The 23601-nt window shown below is 42.3% G+C and overlaps 1 protein-coding gene across 3 annotated transcripts in view; it reads right to left on the bottom strand.

Moving 5' to 3' along the window:
- PTPRG (protein tyrosine phosphatase receptor type G) overlaps nucleotides 1–23601 on the bottom strand; it is a 720636-nt gene that overhangs the window by 57037 nt on the left and 639998 nt on the right. For all 3 annotated transcript variants that reach the window (XM_033925773.1, XM_033925774.1, XM_033925772.1), the window contains one exon: nucleotides 13965–14056. In XM_033925773.1, the coding sequence (XP_033781664.1) occupies nucleotides 13965–14056 (92 nt within the window). The remainder of the gene's footprint in view (nucleotides 1–13964; nucleotides 14057–23601) is intronic.

Raw genomic sequence — 23601 nt, 5'->3', positions numbered from 1 at the left:
GGCATATTTTTAGTTCTGAAAAATCAAGGTCTTTTTGAGTAACATTTCACATAGCCCAGTGTACATAGAAAATATGTGTGAGAAAATTCACCATTAAGAATAAAACCCCAAGTTTCTGTACTCTAGGGATGTTGATCTAAGATATTTCATTTTATTTCTTCATGGAATGTTACTAAATATGACTAAGAAAGAGTGTGGCAAATTTCCTAATTTCCTTCACAGTAGGTTCCTTGCCTCATGATGCCTTCAGTTCTGGAGATTTAACAGAATTATGTTTCTTGGTACATTTGTAGGGATATGCATATGGAATAGATTTTTGTTTGGGTTTTTTTGTTCTTTTCTAGGATTTTTAGTTAAAAAAATGTTTCACACATTCACTTTGCAAAACAGTGAAGGCAACCCAATATAGCTAGGATGCTTTATTCTTCAAATAAATGACTCTACACCATTGATGGGGAAGGCGGTAAATACAATCAGCTGCATTTGATACCCTAATGTGTGTCGCCTCTTGCCGAAATGCAGTTACAATGTCCTCTTTTTTTAGCAAATCTTTCCCATGCAATGGCTAAACACTGAGCTCTGCAACTAAAAAGACTGGCATCCTTGAGAAGTACCGTCCACTGTAGATGATCCAGACTTGTCCCTTGAACAAGATGGGAGGTCTGGAGCCACCAATGAAGACTGCACTGAGCCAAGCCCGGAAGTGGAACAGGATGATCCAGAAAGAGCAAACTGAAGAGGACGCATGTGGGCCTGAGACCATCTCCCCACATCGAGGGAAGCCACCATCGACCCCAAGACTTGGAGGAAATCCTGCGCCCGAGGACACCGGAACGCCATAAGCAGGCAAATCTGAGATTGCAATTTGCTTACCCGGGCATCTGGAAGGAAGACCTTCCCCCAAGGAGGTGTCGAACAGCACTCCTAGATAATTCCAGATGCTGAGATGGAGATAACCGGCTCTTGGAAAGGTTGACCACCCATCCCAGCGACTGCAGAAACTCCACCACCTGAGCCGTGACCCGGGTGCTTTCCTGGAACGACCGCACGCATCAACCAGTCGTCCAGGTAGGGATGAACCAGAATGCCATCTTTTCGCAGCCCCAAGGTCGTACGGATCCCCACATAGGATCCATCCAAGCTCCGTCCGACACAAAAGGGGAACCCAGGGGTCCAAAACAAATTCCAACAGTACCAATAGAGGAGCCGAATTAATCTTACCTCCTGCTGCTGGAGACTAAGGAAGACTGGATTGCTAGGGGGGAAGCTAGCCTGATATACAAGTTTGTTCTCAGTCTCCATCTGCTGGTAGCAGTGAGGTATATAACCCATTCGTAAAGACTATACCACTGTACGAAGCACTACAGAATTTTCAATTATACAAGATTGAAATTAACACATTTATAGGATTTGAAGAGCATCTCAGTCAACTGTTCGAGGGCCGTAATGGAAACTTCGAGGGCTGCAAACAGCCTGAGGCCACAAGCTGGACACCACTGCCCTAAGGCAGTTAAGTAAAAGGGCCCCAAAGTGACTTGCCCAAGTTCATAAGGCACTATCAGTAGCAAAAGCAAGATTTAGACCTGGGCTTTCCAGGTACTCATTCCATTGCTCGAATCTTAGAGGTTCTAACTGTATAAAAAGAATAAATTGGATTTCATCCTGCTGTATTATATGTCACATCAGAAGAAATATGTTACTGAGCAGTGCAGCAAGGCTGTCTTGCTGGTTGACATTACCGAGATGCTGTTTTTAAGGTTATGAAAATGCCACATGGTTTCATAGTTTCTGCTTCCAAAATGAAGTATTGGATTAAGATAATAAAGGAAGTCATTAGCAGGGCACAGCTGCTGTAGCAAGGAACCGGAGTGGAGTGGCAGGGAAAATTATCAAGAGAAATGTTAAAGGGACAGCAGATGCAATTCATTATACTGCAGAACTTAAAATAGCCATTTCTTTCTGCTTGCCAATGCCACACAATACATTTTCTCTGTCTGGCAGAGTTCTCATTTTGGCCAGTCAGTGTTTCAACGGGAGGAAAACCTTCCAGACTAAAGAGGCCCTGAGAAAATCAAAATAAAGTGCAGGGAGACTAAGAAAAGAAATAAGGTGGAAGCTAACACTATCTGATAGAAGCTTATTTATGCTGAATTCCCTTTTTTAGTTTCCATTTTGACATGGTGAACACTAAGTGTTGACAGTACATTAGCTGTTAACCATCAGACTCCTGAGACAGGCCGCTTGGCTGAAACATGTACGTGTCGAGTCCCTTTTGATGCAATAAAGTACCTTAGCACCTTAGGTTGCCTTGTGACTCTCAAAAAGGGAAAACCTCTTCTTTAAGTAAGCGACAAATATTTGTTTATAACAGAATCATCTGAATATTTTTAATCTAAGCAGAAGAGGGGGTTGGGTCAATGAATGAAGTCTGATGAAAGCTTAAATGTAGGCATCTATTTTCTGCAAGAAAATAAGCACCTAAATTGAAGTACTCAGCATTGCTTGAATAATGAGCTCTAAGTGATATGAAAATGGGGCTTTAACACATTTTTAATGCAGGCATTAGCTGTAATTATAAAAATTTAATTAAAGGGAATTAGCAAATTCAGCATAAAAACTGAATTAATGCTCCTGGCAGGCCTAACATTAAGGTGGTGCATGCATGGGAAAAATGTACTGCTGCAAGGCCACCTTAACATTCTGTGCCACTTTTGATTTAGAGTCCTACCCCATGAGGTTCCTCGTGTGCTGGGGAGATCACCCATAATGATTTCCTGAGTTGGAAGGGAAGTTCTCAGGTAGCTTGGCAGCTGACATCAGCGAGAAGCAGTCTGCCTGAATACTATCTACATCTGTGAGCTTGTTTAGGGGTGAGGTGGCGATGGCTCTAAATTATCTGTTTAACAGCGATTATTTGAGGTCACCATACTACATATCCATGCATCAGCTACCTATATGCATAATGTGGGCATACATCCCGTTTTTAGATCCCCTATCCCGTTGTCCCCACGCACAGCTTCAGGACGCCGAAATGTCCCAATTTCAGGGACAGCGTCCCGAAGATGTGCGGAGGGACAACGGGACAGGCGATCGTGTCCCTTCCCTCCCTGCCACGCCAAAGTCTGCCTGCCTCCTTCCTATGTCATTAATGCCCCCAGTGCCTCCTTCCCATGTCCTTATTGCCCCCAGTGCCTCCTTCCCATGTCCTCAGTGCCTCCTTCCTATGTCCTTAGTGCCTCCTTCCCATGTCCTTAGTGCCCCTTCTTAGGTCCTTAGTACTTCCCAGTGCCAAAGCCAAAGCCTGTTCCCCCCCCAGACCAGCCCCCACTGCAGCTACCTACCCACCGAAGCCTGGCCTACCACCGCTTCAAACACCACCCCCCGGCTGCCGCCCCTGCCGCCCACCGCAACTAAAGAAAAGTAAAGTCCAGGCGCCGGCCCACAACCTTCTTCCTGATGTCAATCTCTCCCTGGCTGGCCCGGAACTTCCTCTCCAATGACAGAATTGACATCGGGAAGAAGGTTTGTGGGCCAGCATCTGGACCTTCTTTTTCTTTAGTTGCGGCAGGCGGCAGCAGACCAGGGGGAGAGGTTTGAAGAAGCGGTAGGTCAGGTAGGTAGCAGCAGCGAAGGCCGGTCCGATGGGGGGGGGGCAGAAGGGAGGGAGGCTGCCTTTAGCATGGAAGGGAGGGAGGGAGGTAGACTGGCTGGATTCGGGGGTGGGACATAGGCTGGAAAGCAGTGAGGGGGGACATAGGAAAGAGCACTTGGGGCATTAATGACATAGGAAGGAGGCAATGGGAGCATTAAGGACAGGAAAGAGGCACTGAGGGCACTAAGGACATAGGAAGGGCCATGAAGACCATAGGAAGGAGACAATGAGGGCACTAAGGACATAGGAAGGAAGGAGGGAGGGAATAGAAAGGGACAATTGTTGGGCTTGAGTGCAGAAAGAAAGGATACACAGTCAGAAGGAAACGCAACCAGAGACTCATGAAATCACCAGACAGCAAAGGTAGGAAATATTTTATTTTCAATTTATTGATCAAAATTTGTCAGTTTTGAGAATTTATATCTGCTGTCTATATTTTGCACTATATTTGTCTATTTTTCTATAGTTACTGAGATGACGTTGGGTATTTTAAAGTTATCTGCCTTGACATCTTTGAAAAAAAATCTCAAATATAAATGATAATGAATATTTTCTCTGCTTTGTGTTGTTTTTTTTTTTTTAATTTTATGGTTACCATTATAATTAATAAGATATGTGTACATGAAAAATGAATGGAAGAAATTGGGGGTGGCACTGACAATTAATAGATGTCCCGTTTTCATGAAAAAAATAAATGGTCATGTTATATATGCAGAGTGGCACTTGAACATGGGAGCTCTTTTTGAATAAGTCCCCAGGTAGATTGCTGTTTGTGAGCATGCTAGCATTGGTGGCTGTGGGGAGGGGCTCAGCAGAGGACAACCTCAGCTGAAGGGGCTTGGGAATCCCTGCCAGCCAAGGTATTTATTTTAATGCATGAACTTCTAGCTATGTTACTGCATCGCACCCTTCTCCAAGGGTCAGCATGGCCAGGAGCAACTGGGAATTGCTCCTGCCCAGATGAGGTCACTAGACCACGAGGGCTTCTAAGATAAGCCTGGCGAGGACCTACAGGTGGTAGGAGTGAGTGGGGCGTTTGTGGTCCTGGTGGGGAGTTGGAGATGAGCAGTTCTCTGCCAGGGTAACCCAGTTTCTGTTGGGGGGGTTGACAGTTTTGGTTTCGCTTCAGTTTCAGCTGAAACCAAGAGGCAGATTTCCGCAATAGATTTGGTTTCAGTTGAAGTCAAAACGCCTGGTTTCAGTCACCCTATGTTTTACACTTCTTACAATAGAAATTGTTGGTAACACCTTCCTTTAGACATATTCATTTAGCTACAATTTGTAATTGTCAGTGTGCAGGGCCCTTCCCTTTCAAATTATCTACTGAATTATTTTACATTTGGAAATATCCCTAAGATTTAGGAGACACCTAAAAGTATTTTTGTTTAAAGATACTTTCATCTTGTAATGTCACTATGTGGAAGCTTGGGGGATGGGCAATTTAAGTGGGTCTTGGAACACATCGTAAACTACGCTTTACATCTTTATCCTTTTTATATAAAATAATTGTAGTTCCTCTCTTTTAACTGTCTTTTATACTGTATGTAAAACACAGTTACTTACCATAACAGGTGTTATCCAGGGACAGCAGGCAGATATTCTTAACTGATGGGTGACGGCACCGACGGAGCCCAGGTACGGACAATTTTAGAGTGATTGCACTCTATGAACTTAGAAAGTTCTAGTTAGGCCGCACCGCGCATGAACAAGTGCCTTCCCGCCCGACAGAGGCGCGCAGTCCCCAGTTAGGATAAGCCAGCTAAGAAGCCAACCCGGGGAGGTGGGTGGGATGTAAGAATATTTGCCTGCTCTCCATGGATAACACCTGTTACGGTAAGTAACTGTGCTTTATCTCAGGACAAGCAGGCAGCATATTCTTAACTGATGGGTGACCTCCAAGCTAACAAAAAGAGGGATGGAGGGTAGGTTGGCCATTAGGAAAATAAATTTTGTAAAACAGATTGGCCGAAGTGTCCATCCCGTCTGGAGAATGCATCCAGACAATAATGAGATGTGAAAATATGAACTGAGGACCAAGTAGCAGCGTTGCAGATTTCTTCAATAGGAGTTGATCTGAGGAAAGCTACAGACGCTGCCATAGCTGTAACCTTATGAGCTGTGACAGAACCTTCCAGTGTCAGTCCGGTCTGAGTATAACAGAACAAGATGCAAGCAGCAAGCCAATTTTCAAATTTTCCCCATCTCTGCAGGATCCCTCTATCCTTGTCCCGTCCCTGTCCCATTTCTACAAGCTCTGTCCTCATCTGTACAAGCCTCAAACACTTTAAAATCATAAGTGTTTGAGGCTTGTGTGGTTAAGGCAGAGCTTATAGGAATGGAACAGGGACAGAACTCACAGGGACGGGACAGAGAAAGGGACAAAATTGTCCCCGTGTCATTCTCTATCACTATGAAGTTTAGGCGCATGTGTTATAGATAGGGTGTAGGGCAGATTCACGTGTTAACTCCAAGCTATTGCCAAGTGCTTCTTAACTCCAACTGATTGTTAATTTATGTGCAGATTAGTGACTAATTTGACTAATTTATGTGCAGATTAGTGATCCATGTCAAAACTTGGACAACATGTACAGAATTTGGGGGGTTTGTGTCTATTTTTGCATGTAACCAAGAATTCAATCTCAACATTGGTATGGTAAAGAAATTATAATAAAATTCATGATGTGTGCCCAGAAAAAAATGTGAATGTGCCCCAATATGTATAGTGTGAATAAATCACACTTATACAGATGGACTGGTGTATTCTCCAATCATCGCACATCAAGGAGACATAAATATACCCATTGGATATTAGCAGATGAAAACCAGTACTTAAATAATACTTCCCATACGCTCCTTGATGAGAAAACAGTGACAACAATGCACTTTCCAACCATAAAGGTTTTTTTCAATCTTCTGTCATTTATATAGAGTCCCGGCACACCAATAATTCAATTACAATTCTTTTCTATTTGTGCTTTCCATATTTGCATATATTTGTCATTAAATGACTGAAGAAGGTGGTACAGTCCATTCTCGTTATTCGTGCATTCCCAAAGCAAATTTTTCATATCTCCGGTTGCATCCATTGTGACAGATATTTCCCCATTTGTGCTGTTATGTTTGCATATTCGCAGACCTGTTCTTAAAAATCCCCCCCAGCTTTCACTTCATGATCTGGCATAGAGAATGACACGGGGAAAAATTTTGTCCCCGTCACCCCCCCATCCACCGTCCCAGTCCCGTCCCCGCGACCACTGTCCCCGCAGCATCCATATAAGCCTCAATACTGCAAAATTTAGTTTATGCCTTCTATATAAATCAAAGTTCTGGCTGCTGAACTAGAGAAAGAGATATTCAGCTGCCAGGGCTTTGTTTATAAATTTTTTATCAACACAATTAATATACTACTTTATCCTAAAGAAGAAGAAAAAAAAAAAAAGAGAAAATAAATAGAAATTTTTTTTCTACCTTTGTTGTCTGTTTCTGCTTTCCTCATCTTCTCATTCAATACCTTCCATCCACTGTCTGTCTTCTCTCTGTGTCTTCCATTTGCTCTGTTACTGTGCCTCTCCCTTCACCCACCCCCAATTGATCTGGCACCCATCTTCTTCCCTCTGCTCCCCCCATAGTCTGGCATCTCTGTCTTCTTCCCTTCCAGCATCTTCTCCCCAATTTCTGTTCCCCATTTCCCTTCAGTGTCTTCTCCCTGCTCTCTGTTCCCCATTTCCCTTCAGCATCTTCTCTTCGCCCTACTGTCTTCCACATTTCCCTTCAGCGTCTGTTCCATTCCTTTCCGCCACCACTCTTTCCTCTCACTACCCCCTTCAGCATCTGTTCCTTTCCACCACCCTTCGTGCCTTCCGAGCATCTCCCTACTTCCCCCTTACCTTTATGGCGTGTTAGTGTAATTTGTGCAAGCCGCCGGAGCCTGCCTGAAGTCGCGTGCGTCTGCAAGTGGAAGCTGCGTCAGAGGAGAAGCTTCCGCCTGCAGATGCATATGATTTCAGGCAGGCTCCAACGGCTTGCACAAATTACACTAACATGCCACGAAGATAAGGGGTAGGGAGGGAGGTTGACAGATGCGGCCAGTAGGTAGGAAGGAGGGAGGTGACCGTGTGCATTCCCTCCCTTAATGTGGAGACAAGGCCATTCACCACTCCACAGGACGGTGGATGGACATGTCCCCATACCCGCAGTGAGCACTTTTTCCCCCCCACCGTTTTGGTGGGTTAGCCGCGGATAACAGCCACCACGTCATTCTCTAGTCTGCCATTTGCTTCCAGATATGGCCCCCAAGGATCCAAAGAGTGAATTACAAGCATCTATAAGTATTCCAAGTACTGTTCCATATAGGAACCTAATCTTATTTTCTTAATAGGGTCCATAGTTCACTTTCTGCAGTATTGAGGCACAATGCGCACTGCTGGAACCTAAACTCTACTTTCCCATAGACTCAGCTTTTCGTTATTTGAAACTTTGCGGTTCGTAAACATTTTCAGGAACTGTACTACTGCGAATAACAAGAACAGACTGCAGCTTTGGAATGGGAGGTGGAAGTGGCCCTAAAAAAATCTTCATCAGTCTCTACCAGCTAAAAAAGATCCTTGTGAACTTTATCTTCAAACACACGAAGAGAATACTAGAAATGTGTGCGCGTGTTTTTTAAGGGACAGGAATCCATTAATGAATGGTTTCTTCCATTGACAATAGAGTGCATAAGAAAATTATCTCCAGTTTCTTTAATGCCAATGATTTTGGCACAGTGAAGCAAAGCCGCTGTTAACACAGATCCAATTTACAGATGTGCAGCTGATTATTTTGAATAATTAAATGGTGTCAAAACCAGCTGTGAGGAATAGCACTGGGGTTTCAATTCATAAATAATTGAGGAGATGGAGCTGCATTTGATCATCCCGATCAGATTGTGCTCTCTGGAGAAATAATGTTTGTCCTGAATACGATCCACACCGTTACATGCTTCAATATTCCTGCTCAACCATGCAACCAGCAGACAATTGGGCTAAATTACTTCAGCAATACACATATTCGAATCTGTCATGAACAAGCAACATATATGGCCTTCTAGTACATTTAAGGGGTCATTTTTTAAATTTTTCCTAAATGTAAGGTATGTCTCACGTAAGGAAAAGGGCTCTTGCAAACTGTGGGACGTAGTACAGGCAGAGTTGCAATGTGTGCTTCTTCGGAGGTGTAAATTTGTGCATCTGTGGTTGTGCACTGTGGGGAGGGTAGTCGAGTCATGGTAGAAGCACCAGGAATGGTGTTAGAAGGGCTGGGGCCCAGGAAAGAAAATAAGGTGGCCCCCCCAGGGCCAGATTAAGGCTAACTGATATCCTAAGCACAGCTCAACAATGGTACCCGGATTAAGGCTGATACCTCAGTCCTGATAAGATATTAATCTAATCTAAGCAGAATTTCTGAATCACATTTATCCAGTACAGGTTCAAGGCGATTTACAAGATAAAAGGCCTATGCAGAGACATGAAGAAGTTTACAATACATTGTAGTGTAAAGTTTACATTGTTGTAAAAGTCAATAAGTGCTGATAAATATGTTAGGTTCAATCATTGGAATTCAAGGCAGGATACAAGCAGCATACATGCTACATAAAATTATACATGCAATGCAAGATAAGACATCTAAGAACAGCAAGTAACCACTAATATTGTTGTTCTATAGATAAAACATTTATAATAAAGTCAGAGTCCCTTTATATATATTTATGCTGATTAGAAACACACTGAAATTCATGTTTGGATAGGCGAGGCAGACGGCAGTGAAAGAGTTTAGAGAGGAGGGAAAAAACCCCCTCTGTGCTGCCCTCCCTCCTTTGGAGCCCTAAGCACATGCTTATTTTGCTTAATGGTTAATCTAAGGCTGGGAAGCCCTAAAGCCAGCCAGCAGATTATACCGACATCTGTTCCAGGGAGGTTTGGGGCCCAGAGCAAGTGCCCTGTTCCCTCCACCACAGCTAACACCAGCTTGGAAAAGCACATTTTATAAAGATACAAAGGAGCTCATGTTGCCTTTATAAAACAGATAAAAAGTTCAGACCCCAATCAAAACCACTAATTGAGCAGTTCTGTGCAAAATGTGAATGAAAAGGATTCTACAAGAAAAGAGCCTTCATAAGCAGATGGGTTGTAAATTTCCAGAGCTATCTCAACCATTAAGAGGTCCCAGATCTTCGAGCTTTCATGAACATTATTTAGGTAAAAGTAATCAAATAAAGCAGCTCATCTTTCAAATGCTGCAAATGGTTTCCCTAAGTGTGTGTAGCCACTTTTGAGGATTTTCAATTGCCTTTATAAAACAGGTATAAAATAAACGTTTTTCAAATTTTTTCTATAGGTGTCCCCTAATAAAATTGTCCCTGTATTGCATACACAGATTTTCATAACAGGATGTGGGGGATAACTTTTTCTTTTCTTTTTTTTAACCCAGGGCAAAGGCCTTTTATAAATTTATGCAGTGGTATATGTGTGTATAAGTATGTTTGGTTACAGAATGATACATGCAAATAAGCCTGCTACATACAAGCATTTTGGAAGGTATTGTTTGGGTTGAGTTGCAATATGCACATGTATGTTATTATACGAGTACACATGTAGAGAACATAAGAACTTAAGTGTTGCCATACTGGGAACAGATCGAACGTCCATCAGGGCCAGTATACTGTTTCCAATAGTGGCCAATCCAGCTCACAAGTATCTGGCAAGACCCCAAAGAGTAAAACAAGATTTTAAGCTGCTATTTCTTTAGCTGGCCCAAAACTGTGTAATGCATTGAATGGACCATTAAGATTATGTTCTAACTTTGTATGATTCAAAAAATTATCAAAAACTCACTTATTTGTAAAAGCCTTCCATGAATAAGGAATTCCTGCTTTGATGTACTTTTCCTAAGATCTTTTTATGTGCTGAATTAATTTTTTTACTGAGTTTGTATTTTAGTATGTTTTAGTTAAATTTGTATTATTTCTAGGTCTCATTTTATGTGCGTTCATTTGTAATCCTTCTGGTTGATGGGCGGAATAGAAATTTTTAAAATAAATTATTTTGCTGTGGATTTTCCCATCTTAATAATGGTTTATGGACTTCTCATGCACACAGTTGCACCTGCTTCGGCACTTGCACACTACAGGGGCTGATTCTGGGTGTTTATTTTATAAAGTGGAGTGGAGGGGTCGCCCTAGTGATTAATGAAGTGGCCTGAGACCCTGGGGAACTGGGTTGAATTCCCACCGCAACGCCTTAGTGACTCTGGGCAAAATCACTTAAAATTTCATTGCCCCACATGCAAAATAAGATCCTGTATGTAATATGCATACTACCTTGATTGCAATCACAGAAAGGCCCATCCCCTTTTGCTAAAGGCACAGAGTTGCCTCTGTGTACTTAAGATAGGCATTTTTTTGGATTTTCATATGTGTCCTGTTATAAAAATAGGCCCTAAATTATTCTGCTTGTCCTGTGTAGGGTTACCAGACATCTGTATTTCTCCGGACGGCTTTTCAAAACCCAGCACTTTGTCTGGGTTTTGAAAAGCTTCCAACAGATAGCTGTCAGGCAGGAATGCATTTATGCATGCGCGCGTGATGCCATCGCGTCGCATCCTGACAAGAGGCGGCAGCAAGGGGGCAGGGATGTGGCGGGACTGGGACGTAACAGGGTGGGGATGGGTGGAACTTGGCTGGCCTGGGGGTGGGTCTAGGGCTCTGGATTTTCCGTTTGGAAAATCTGATAACCCTAGTCCTGTGGAAATAAGAGTCAAGCAACTAAGTTGTAGCTAATACCTTTTTATCGGACTAAATGAGAGAATCTACTAAATTGTGTTAAAACAGCTGGCGAGGGTTTTACCATGCTCTATATGTGTGCTGTCTAACGCATGTTAACATCAGCAATACAGAAGCACTAGCTGCATAGATAGGTTGTAGGTGTGGCTGGCGGTGACAGGTAGAGGTGGGTTGAAAACATTCACTACTCGCTGGCTAAATTTAGCCAGTTTTAAAGAGCAGGCTTAAATCTACTCCCTGGTAACATTCACATACAATTTTATCTGCCCCATCATTTACCCCCTCTGTGGTTTTTAAAAAAAATCTGCCTTATGATAGCATTTATAAAACAGCTGTGCAAATACAAGTTGTGAGCAGGTGTGCCAGCTGTTAAGATTACCGAACTATGCCCCCCCCTTTTATTAAAATAATACTGGGATAAATAAATCAACAGAACCCAGGTGTATTATGCTATACAATAGATATAATAAAGAATCCACTCTAGGCGTATATCAATCTTTTCCATTTACAGAGGTCACTTATTTGGGCTCAGAGAACTGCTGATGGGTGTAAACCGTATAGTGAGCTAGAGAGCCCACCGCTGAAAACGGCTCGTTTCTCAGTCACTGCACAAAAAAAGCTTCTTTTTTTATACTGCTACTTTTAAAGTGACTTTCAATTATTTCAACTTTAAATAATATATAGAGACTTAACTTGATGTGAACTTATGAAATGATTTATAAGCGAGTCTAAAGTCCTGATGCATTGGCCACTGTGGTAAAAGCAGGGCATAGGGTTTGTGTGTTTGGGGTTGGGTTGTTGCTGCAAGGGGGACTGCTTTGTTGGATTGGTGGTGGTGGTGGGGGGGGGGTGCTATTTAGTTGATTCAGGGATGCAGAGCAGTGAGATTATTTATTGAGCTAGAGCAGGGGTCTCAAACTCAAACCCCTTGCAGGGCCACATCTTGGATTTGTCGGTACTTGGAGTTAATGTCTTATTAAAGAAATGATAATTTTGCATGAGGTAAAATCTTTATAGTTTATAAATCTTTCCTTTTGGCTAAGTCTTAATAATAAAGAGACATATGATCAAGAAACGGTTTTATTTTACTTTTGTGATTATGATAAACATACCGAGGGTCTCAAACTCGTGGCCAGGGGCCACATGCGGCCCGCCAGGTACTATTTTGAGGCCCTCGGTATGTTTATCATAATCACAAAAGTAACATAAAACAGTTTCTTGATCGTATGTCTCTTTAGCTATAAATGACAATAGTATTATTAAGACTTAGCCAAAAGGAAAGATTTATAAACTATAAAGAGTTTTACCTCATGCAAAATTGTCATTTCTTTAATAAGACATTACCTATTTTTTCTGAGGCCCTCCAAGTACCTAACAAATCCAAAATGTGGCCCTGCAAAGGGTTCGAGTTTGAGACCACTGATGTAGGGGGTTAACGACTTAGTGGGATCGGATGCTACTGGGGGATTGGAGGAGAGACACAGAAAGGGGGAAGAGTGCTGCTGTGGTAAGGCTAGACTCAATTAGGGCACTGCTGGGCACGATGGACCACTGGTCTGACCCAGCAGCAGCAATTCTTATGTTCTTAGCTGTCCCAGCGCTGAGTTACACATGGAAGCAGGTAGCACAGTTGCTAATGCGCTATCCACACCTGCCCTCTGCTGTAAATACAGGTAGATGCTGCATATACCCCTCCCCCCACTTTTACCTCAAAGGGTTTGCAGTTACCGCACACGAGTTATAGGGTCCTTTTACTAAGGCGCACTAGTGCGTCTTAGCGCGCGCTAAATGCTAACGTGTAACAACGTGTCCATAGGATATAATGGATGTGTTAGCATTTAGCGTGCGCTAAGACGCATTAGTGCGCCTTAGTAAAAGGACCCCTGGTCTGAATATAAGTAGCATCAGCCAACTTATACTCAGATATTCAGCAATGGCTGGCATCCAAGAATTAAAAATCCACAACGGTGGTATTTAAAAAAATTGCTGACTGCTGTGTGGTCAATATTGCCCCCTTTGATTTTTTTACATGCCTCAAATTCTTATAATACAATAAAATGGAACAGCCATTTTCCTTAAATTATTTCACACTTAGGTTGTAATGTGATTTTTTTTTTTTGGGGGGGTGGAGGCAGGGGAGACCTCTGACAGATAAGTGCCGTTAGCATTCTGCAGAAATATCTTAATTACATCGACTTCATTGACCCAGGGAGCTTTTCATTCTTAGATCTCGGTCCCCCAGACAGAGGACACAGCTGCAGAGTGTCAGAGGACTAATTCAGAGCTGGGTAATTTAAGGATGCAGTAACAGGGTAAATCGAACAAAAGGTCCATATAATGCATTATAATGTATCGGTAGCAATGGGGTTAATGCAGCATCACTGCAGCTGTTCAGCATTTCTGATACCTCACAGATGATCCCAGAACACAGTTCACATAGGGGTTGGTAATTATCATAAGAAAAAAAAAAAAAAAGATTTTAATGTGGAAGCATACCTCAAATTCTTCTGAGAATCCGTGCTGGTTATTAGAATATAGCTCAGAGATGTGTTTAACAAACTGTTTGACAGGAATGGCCTCCATGTCGTCTGTAGAAAGAGACACACAAGCAGAGTTGCTAAGAAACAGTTCTCAACAAGAAGCCTATATTGATAAGTAACGCTCAGTAATTAAAGCGAGACATATCAGGTACAATATTAGGATATAATGTGAAAGATAGGATGTCAGCCATGAGGCAGGAGGTCATTATTTTTATGATAAATGTGTGGGCCTCCATTATTTTCAAGTCATCCATTTTACCTCGCCACTCATTAAATTCCAATCCCTTTCTGAAATTAGTCAGAAGGGACAGGAATGTCTCTCCCTTGCCCACCCCCACCCCCACCCTCTAGAGACCCAAGGCAACATCAACTGCTATACAAGCTCTGCTTCACATGAAAGGGAAAACATTTGAACTGGTTGTCAGAAGCCAGGCATCTCATGTAAATTATGAACATAAGAATCGCCTTACTGGGTCAGATCAGTGGTCCATCAAGCCTAGTAGCCCGTTCTCACAGTGGCCAATCCAGGTCATTAGAACTTGGCCATAATCCAAGGAGTAGCAATATTCCATGCGACCGATCCAGAGCAAGCAGAGGCTTCCCCCATGTCTTAATAACAGACGATGGACTTTTCCTCCAGAAATTTGTCCAAACCTTTCTTAAAACCTGCTATGCTATCCGCCTTTTCCACAACCTCTGGCAATGCGTTCCAGAGCTTAACTATTTTCTTGAGTGGAAAAAATATTTCCTCCTATTGGTTTTAAAAGTATTTCCCTACAATTTCATCGAGTGTCCCCTAGTCTTTGTAATTTTTGATGGAGTGATGTATACATAAGGCCTGATATATGAAAACAGGGCTTTTTTTTTTTTTTTTTTACAGTGAGAAAAAATTAAAAAACTAACACGTGGTCACGCGGAATAGTCTGCACAACAGAAAATTGAATGCAGGTCACTACAGGTCACAGTCTTTGTCCTAGAAATTGTCATCATTACTGTAAGCTTCACTGAGAAGAAATCTTTAATAAATGTGGCTTCTTAGTGCTGGCCCTGTGGGTCAGGCTATAGAACTGTAGTGCCGGAAATCTGGTTTAGATTCTCTGTCCATTGTGATCGAGGTAGTGTGTGCAACCTCAGGACAGAAGGATGGCTATCGCTACTACTTCTGTGAGGGCCTCCTGCGGCCAAAGAGCAGCATGAATACCTTGGGTCAGCAGGGGTTTCACAGAGTCAATGAGGCATGGAGTTTGGATAAGGGGGTTAAAAACAGAGGCATGAATAAAGAAGGGGGGAAGATGGAGCAGAAATTATGATTTATTTAAAAGGTTATAACCTGCTGTTTTCAGGATTCAAAATAGTTTGAAATAACAAGTTTGAGACTAAAAACACCAATCAAGATCAGGAGTAATCATAATCAACAGAAAACTCTTAAAAAGTAAAATAAATGTGAAAACAAGGAAAAGGACCAACAGATACGAGGACTGCTCTATGTTATAGCAGCCATTCGTAAATTGTGAACTTTAGATCCTGACCATTTGGTTCTGATGTAGTGTCAAGAAAAATTCTTATGTACAGGACAGAAGTTAAAACACTTTTTGATGTCTTTATGAACTGCACTGCTTTTCCCATGTTCATTTCTGCTCTTTGAAAGTCCACTATACAACAGAAGCCTCCATACGACTGTGATCTTCTTTCCTTCCCTCTATTCTTCTCAATCCACGCAACTAAACCAAAATCACACAATTTTCCTTCAAATATACAAGGTGAAATTTGTGAGATAAACAACGGTCATGGCATTTTAGCGCATTCAGAAAGAAAAGGATTTCTCTTTCAAAGATGATTGTCAATTCAGCAGAGCCTTTCATAGCAAAGAGGACGAAGATTTATATGTGTAAATGAGATTTTACTTTGGCAAGCCATTTAAAGAGCTAGGTGCTAGCCATCTGATTTCTTCAGAGCTTGGTGACAATATCAACTATGCCATAGCTCCCCCACTTTCATTTTATAGAACAGAGTTCGGGACGGGGGTTGGCTTTTTGCATCTATTGACATTATCAAACTCGAGTTGGTCTTAAAACGAAAATATCACCTTTCATGGCTGTCATTTATAAATGACAGATACAAGTGGTATGTTTCCAAAGACATTGTTCTAGTGAATTATTCTATGTAGCAAATTTTTTAATCTTGTAACTATATCAGAAATCCCATTTCCTTTCATTTTACAGTGGAGCAAAACTATTATAGCCAAGGCCCCGGGTTTTTCACAGTTTCAGAGAGGTGGCGAGGGCCACAAAATCCTGACTACCCCCTGTATTTCTCATTCTCTATAGAGTGTCCTTGTACCATTTCCATCTTTCAGTCTTACTCCCATCTCAGTCTATTGGGAAGATGATAACTGTAGTACGATGCCTCAGGTCAGCCATTCCCAACCCAGGCCTCAGGAAACACCTAGTCCCACGAGTTAGATCTTCATGCAATTGAAGCAGTGCATGCAAATCTATCTAGGTAGGGAGAGTGAGGCGCAGTGGTTAAAGCTACAGTCTCACCACCCTGAGGTCGTGAGTTCTACCCACCCTGCTCCCTGTGACCCTGGGCAAGTCACTCAATCCCCCCAATTGTTCCAGGTACATTAGATAGATTGTGAGCCCACCAGGACAGACAGGGAAAAATGCTCAAGTACCTGAATAAATTCATGTAAACCCCTGGGAGAATAGTATAGAAAACTGAATAAATAAATGAATCCCATGCATATTCTATGTAGATATACTGAATACCTGATGGGACTAGGTATGCCCCAAGGACTGGGTTGGGAATGGTTGCCTTAGGCCAGGGGTCAGCAACCTTTTTACAGCAAAGAGCCAATTTATATAAAATGTTTGACCCACGATTCACAAAGGGCAGCAATTGAGGCAGATTCTCTCTCCCTCCAACCACTCGCAGGTCTCGGCACCTCTCATCCCTCCCTTCCCTCAACCTATTGTCAAGGTTCTCTCCCTTCTCCATGCCCCGACCCTTTAATTTCACTCCCAAACCCACGATCCCCCTCCCCTGGGTCTAACGAGGTGCCTGGTGGTCCAGTGGGAGTCTTTGTGGCAGACGCACGGCACTCTTGCTCCTTCCTCCTCATGGCTGACTTCTAAAATGTCTGATGCGACCTCTCATGGCAGCTTGTGGTATTACAGGAAATACAGCAAACAGCTGCAAGAGGTCGTGGCAGCTATTTTAAAAGGCAGCCGTGAGAGGGCCGCACTCCTGCCACAAAGATCCCACGCTGGACTATGAGATACCTCGGCAGCAGGTACGGGGGTGGGGTGGGGATCATGGGGTTGGGAGGGAGATTAAAGGGTCGGGGCCTGGAGAGCTGCATGTATCTCACGAGCCGCAGGTTGCCGACCCCTGCCTTAGGCCATGCTATCTCTGTTGCCAGGCCTGATGTGTTGCAGTTTTAACAGGACAGCAGTGTTCTCCACTGTTTCAAAGGGCAATACCAGCCCCGGGCAGCAAAGGAAGAGGAGGATTTAGTGTGAGCTGCTGCACTGTGATAATAAGATAGAATGGGGGCAACAGTGTGAATGAGAGGATGGAAGCAATGGGGAGAGAGAGAATGAATGAGGGCATAAGAAAGGAAGGAGAGTAAGATGATATGATGAAAGGGCTAAAGAGTGAGGAGATACAAGGGAAGGTAGGGAAAGAGAAAGGGGATTGGAGATGTAAGGGATATGTGAGGGGAATCAGAGGGGCTGTGCGTCAGAAAATAAATTAGCATCAGAAGGGGTTGGAATGGATTGTCCCTTCCTCCTTCAACTGGATCCCAGATCTTCCCTTCCTGATTTACCTTTCTCTCTGCATTTCCTCCTCCTCTCCCTGCATTTCTCCCATCCTCTGCTCCAGAATCCCCTATCTAGAGGACGAGTAAGTACATAGCACGAATCACTAGCATCTAGACTTATCGGGGTGGGTCAGTAGAGTGGGCAGACTTGATGGGCTATAGCCCTTTTCTGCCGTCATCTTTCTATGTTTCTATATGTTTCTATATAGGGACAGATTTAAAGATCTTAATATGTACACTATGAAACAAAGGTGGGAAAGGAGAGATATGACAGAGACATTTAAATAATTCAGAAAAACACCAAAATGTTACCAGCCAGCGGTGGGAATGTCACAGGAGAGACACATTAATTATCAATTGTGGAGAAAATGCCTATATACCAGGGGTTTCAAAGTCCCTCCTTGAGGGCCACAATCCAGTCAGGTTTTCAGGATTTCCCCATTGAATATGCATGAGATCTATGCGCATGCACCGCTTTCAATGCATATTCATTGGGGAAATCCTGAAAACCCGACTGGATTGCGGCCCTCAAGGAGGGACTTTGAGATCCCTGCTATATACTGATATGAGGCTTCGGCAGCAATCACCTCGAATTTCATACTGCACACTTACTTGTCATAGGCATAAAAAACTCCACACGTTTTAAATGGTCATATCACACTGGGGAGAAAAGAGAAAGCTTTCACTTAGCCCCAAAGCGTGGGGTGCACCAACTTCCAGCGTAGTTGCTGTAAACCACAAGCAGAGTAACATTCACGGTCAACATCCATACTGAGCTGGCATCCTACAAGAACCTTGTTTCACTGTTAACCGGCTCCCTCAAGGATTTACAACTGAAGCCCTCTGTTCATAGCCATGCACTAATGGCGTAAGAGGCACCACTTGATCAAATAGGAGTATCACCCTTGATTTCCGGCATGACTTATGGCAATGACATCATCATGCCAGTGAAACACACAGTCCAACAGGGAGTCCGGGCAACAGCTGACAAAGACATACCCACAGCTGACAGAGATTTAAAAAAACAAAAAACAACCACCCCTCATGCCATTCTATGCGCTGATTCAAGCCATTCGGCCACAGAGTGTTCAAGAAAAATATCCATCTCTGTTCATGCTGATAAAAGATCCCTCCCTCCCCCTGTGCCAGCATCTTTGCTTCCTCCCCTGTACTCTCTTCTCCCTAGTCAGACTTACTTCATCGGGTTGCATTATCGGCAGCGATTCTCACATGTTGCCTGCCACTTACCCAGAAACCTTCCCTCTGCCACGTAAAGACTTCTGGGTTAGTGGCATGTGGGAATCACTGCTGATACCACAACCTGATGAAACTGACAGCATCTGAGATTCTACGCGAGAAAAGGGAATTCTGCATGACTCTGCAATTCTGCATAAATTGTGTTACGCAGTCATACAGAATTCCACCAGGAGTAATATATACGTATATCGTTTCTATTACTTATTTCAGGTCACTCACCCCCTCCTCTACTAACGCCTAGTGTGGGTTTTAGTGCCGGCAGCGGCAGTAAATACTCCGATGCTCATAGAAATTCCTATGAGCATCAGAGCAGTTACCGACACTGCCAGCGATAAAACCCACGCTACGCATTAGTAAAGGAAGGGGTCAGTCATTTTGAAGCTGAAAACTCCTCATCTAATCAGGTTTTTCTCAAACAAGAGCTATTCTATCCCCTTTATCACTTTTACTAAGGCCAGTACCAGGCAGACTTGCACGGTCTATGTCTGTATATGGCCTTTTGGTTGAAGATGGGCTGGGGAGGGTGTAGATGGGCTGGAGTGAGCTTTGACGGAGACTTCAGTAGTTGGAACCTAAGAGCAGAGCTTTGGATTCTTGGCCAGAAATAGATAAGAAGAAGAAAAAAAACCAAACAAATTTTTAGATTGAATCAGGTTGGGCAGGTTGGATGGAGCTGAACTGGACTTCCCTTCTTGATACCTCCTATAAGTTGTTTTTTTTATGCACCATCCCTGCCATTAGCTCTACAGTTTACAAAATAAAAGGGTCCTTTTATTAGGGCATGCAAAGCGATTTAGCGCATGCTAAAGATTAGCATGCGCTAAATGCTAAGGCATCCATATATTCTATGGGCGCCTTAGTATTTAGCGCGCACTAACTTGGTTAGTGCACCTTAATAAAAGAACCCCAAAATGAATAACCAAATTACAAAAATAAGCAAAATAAAAACTAACTACACAAAATTATCCTAACAAACAATGCAAAAAAATTTCCTGATTAACATAGTAACATTAGTAGATGACAGCAGATAAAGACCCGAATGGTCCATCCAGTCTGCCCAACCTGATTCAATTTAAATTTTTTTCTTCTTAGCTATTTCTGGGCAAGAATCCAAAGCTCTACCCGGTACTGTGCTTGGGTTCCAACTGCCGAAATCTCCGTTAAAACCTACTCCAGCCCATCTACACCCTCCCAGCCATTGAAGCCCTCCCCAGCCCATCCTCCCCCAAATGACCATACAGACACAGCCCGTGCAAGTCTCCCCATAACTGGCCTTAGTTCAATATTTACTCTTATTTTCTGATTCTAGATCCTCTGTGTTCATCCCACGCTTTTTTGAACTCTGTCACCATTTTCCTCTCCACCACCTCTCTCAGGAGCGCATTCCAGGCATCCACCACCCTCTCCGTAAAGTAGAATTTCCTAACATTGTTCTTGAATCAACCTTAAATTATGTCCTCTGGTTTTACCATTTCCCTTTCTCTGGAAAAGATTTTGTTCTACGTTAATAACCTTCAAGTATTTGAATGTCTCAATCGTATCTCCCCTGACCCTCCTTTCCTCTAGGGTATTGATACAAGGGATTAAATAGAAGGGATGAGGAAGAAAGCGGGGAGATATCAATAGCACTATAATAATGGGGAATTTCAATTACTGTGACATTTATAGCGTGTGATAGAAAACAAAGAATATAAGTATAATCTGCTACTCAATAATATTTCAATGGAACATTTTTAAAACAACATAGATTATATGTTTGATGTGGAGAAAATAACCTCAGTGTAGATATATAAACATTTCTGATGACAAACCGAGAAAAATCATTATAGGGGGAAAAAATAATCCACACTGCGGGCCAGATTTGGCCTGTGAGCCTGAGTTTGACACCCTTGATCTACAGGTAAGAGACCTTAGAACTTGTCTAGGCAGCTATTATAGCTCTGGATAATTTGCTTTCTAAATAATTTGATGAAGAAAATTAACCTGGCTGTGTGCCGACAGTTTTATCTTTTGGGGCTGAGTTTTCCCCAAGCGATTAAGTATTTACAAGACAAATGTAACTTCCTAGAATGTAAGCACTTGAGAACTTATCTTAATGCCAAGATCATCCAGACCTGTAGCTGATAATGCCTAGATTAGTATTACAAGTGAGCGCTTGATAAACTGCCATTGATGGCCAAAGACATAACACAGCAGTTTACTGAATCTGCATAAACAGGAAAAGAGGAAAGCAGAAACCTGATTAGAGAATGGGGTGAAATATCCAGCTTATCAACCAGGAGATGTTTGTTTATAAATGGTCGCTCATATTGTTTGTTTTTTGCTTTGCATTTACTACTACTTGTTATAAACTTTTTTTTTTCTTTCATCATTGATCTTCTAGGATTTTCCATTAGGCTTTCCCCATCTCTTATACCATGGGACATGTAGAAAGCTTCCATCCATTAACAGTGGTAGTTAGAGAATGACACGGATCTAGGGGGGTCTGGATTTTCCTCATCGGCATAAAAAAGTTTCAAAAGGAAGAATAGAAAGATTGCAAAGACCTACAACAAGACATAAACACACTCGAAGAATGGGCCGAGAAATGGCAAATGAGGTTCAATGTAGATAAGTGCAAGGTGATGCATGTCGGTAACAAAAATCATATGCATGAATAGAGGATGTCCGGTGCTATACTCGGAGAGAGCCCCCAGGAAAGAGACTTGGGAGAATTTATAGACAAGTCAATGAAACCATCTGCGCAATGTGCGGTGGCAGCGAAGAGGGCAAACAGAATGCTAGGAATGATTAAGAAGGGGATCACAAACAGATCTGAAAAGGTTATGCCGTTGTACCGGGCCATGGTACGCCCCCACCTGGAATACTGCGTCCAACACTGGTTGCCGTACATGAAAAAGGACATAGTACTACTCGAAACGGTCCAGAGAAGAGCGACTAAAATGGTTAAGGGGCTGGAGGAGTTGCCGTACAATGAGAGGTTAGAGAAACTGGGCCTCTTCTCCCTTGAAAAGAGGAGACTGAGAGGGGACATGATCGAAACATTCAAGATATTGAAGGGAATTGACTTAGTAGAGAAAGAGAGATTGTTCACCCTCTCCAAGGTGAAAAGAACAAGAGGGCACTCGCTAAAGTTAGAAGGGAATAGATTCTGTACAAACGTAAGGAAGTTCTTCTTCATCCAGAGAGTGGTAGAAATCTGGAATGCTCTTCAGGAGGCTGTTATAGGGGAAAACACCTTCCAGGGATTTAAGACAAAGTTAGACAAGTTCCTGCTGAACCAGAACGTACACAAGTAAGGCTAGACTCAATTAGGGCACTGGTCTTTGAACCTAAGGGTTGCCGCGTGAGCAGAGTGCTGGGCACAATGGACCCAGCAGCGGCAAATCTTATGTTCTTACAAGAAATATTTGGAAGTTGTCACTTCTGCTAAAGGTATTAAAAATTACGGAATGAAAGTGCATTCATATTTTTTCACCAGCCATATTTACAGTTCTTTTTACTTTTAATTTGTAAAAAAAAAAAAAAAAAGAACCCCTGCAAATAAATAGTAATTATGCATTAAAATATGCAGAAAGATGTCATATTTTAACTTTGTTCCACACAGAAGTTGTGTCAACTTCTGTTCACTTAGGGATCCACTGAAACATACATTTTGACCAGGAGTACCTAAATGTTTTCACAGACTGTAAATCTACAGATTGATAAATAAATAATGGACATCAGTATGAGCCCTTCGTACATAAACGAACATAGACCTCTGGCTCAGGCGATATCTCAAGAGGTGACCAGCACCAGACCACAGTCTAATTGAGAATTGCCTCATACATCATGTAGTCCATATGTGTCTAAAAATGTAAACTGTGTTATACAACCTCCCAAAACTGGATAGACTTTTTCTCACCAAGGAAAAGGGGGGTTTAAATGGGCAACACATACATACTGTCCCTAAATACACACCTTGTGAGAGAAACAACAATGAATGTAATAAATATAATAATATATATAATAAATATAAACACACCTTGTGAGAGAAACAACAATGAATGTAATAAATATAATAATATATATAATAAACCCTATAAATATATGTATAAAAGAATATGTGTGGTGTACCAGAGTCTATGTGTAAAGTGCGAATGAATAATATAAATGCATAAATGCTTAATAAATAAATAATCATGCAAAATACAAGGTGCTTCATAAAATACAAAGTGATAGAGTGGTAATAGAGTGTATCACCACTCTATCACCTCTTGAGTGGTGATAGAGTGGTGATATTCATGAGTGATTTCTTAAACAGAGTTACTATTGTTCGATTGGGCTTCATTTAAGCTGGTGTATGAGTGAGTGTACTTGTGTATTTGTGTGGTACACGTGTGAATGTCTAGCATTTGCTAGTCAAGTATTTATTATTTACTATTTTTTGCTCGGTGCGTGTGAGTGTGTGTTTATGGTGCTTATAACCTATAGTTAGTGACAAATTGCACTTACATTCTAAATGGTAGGA

The sequence above is a fragment of the Geotrypetes seraphini genome, chromosome 17, assembly GCF_902459505.1.
Source record: "Geotrypetes seraphini chromosome 17, aGeoSer1.1, whole genome shotgun sequence".
Taxonomy (NCBI): Eukaryota; Metazoa; Chordata; class Amphibia; order Gymnophiona; family Dermophiidae; genus Geotrypetes; species Geotrypetes seraphini.
Note: the sequence above shows the minus strand (reverse complement) of the source record. Positions and strands in the feature narration are given on the sequence as shown.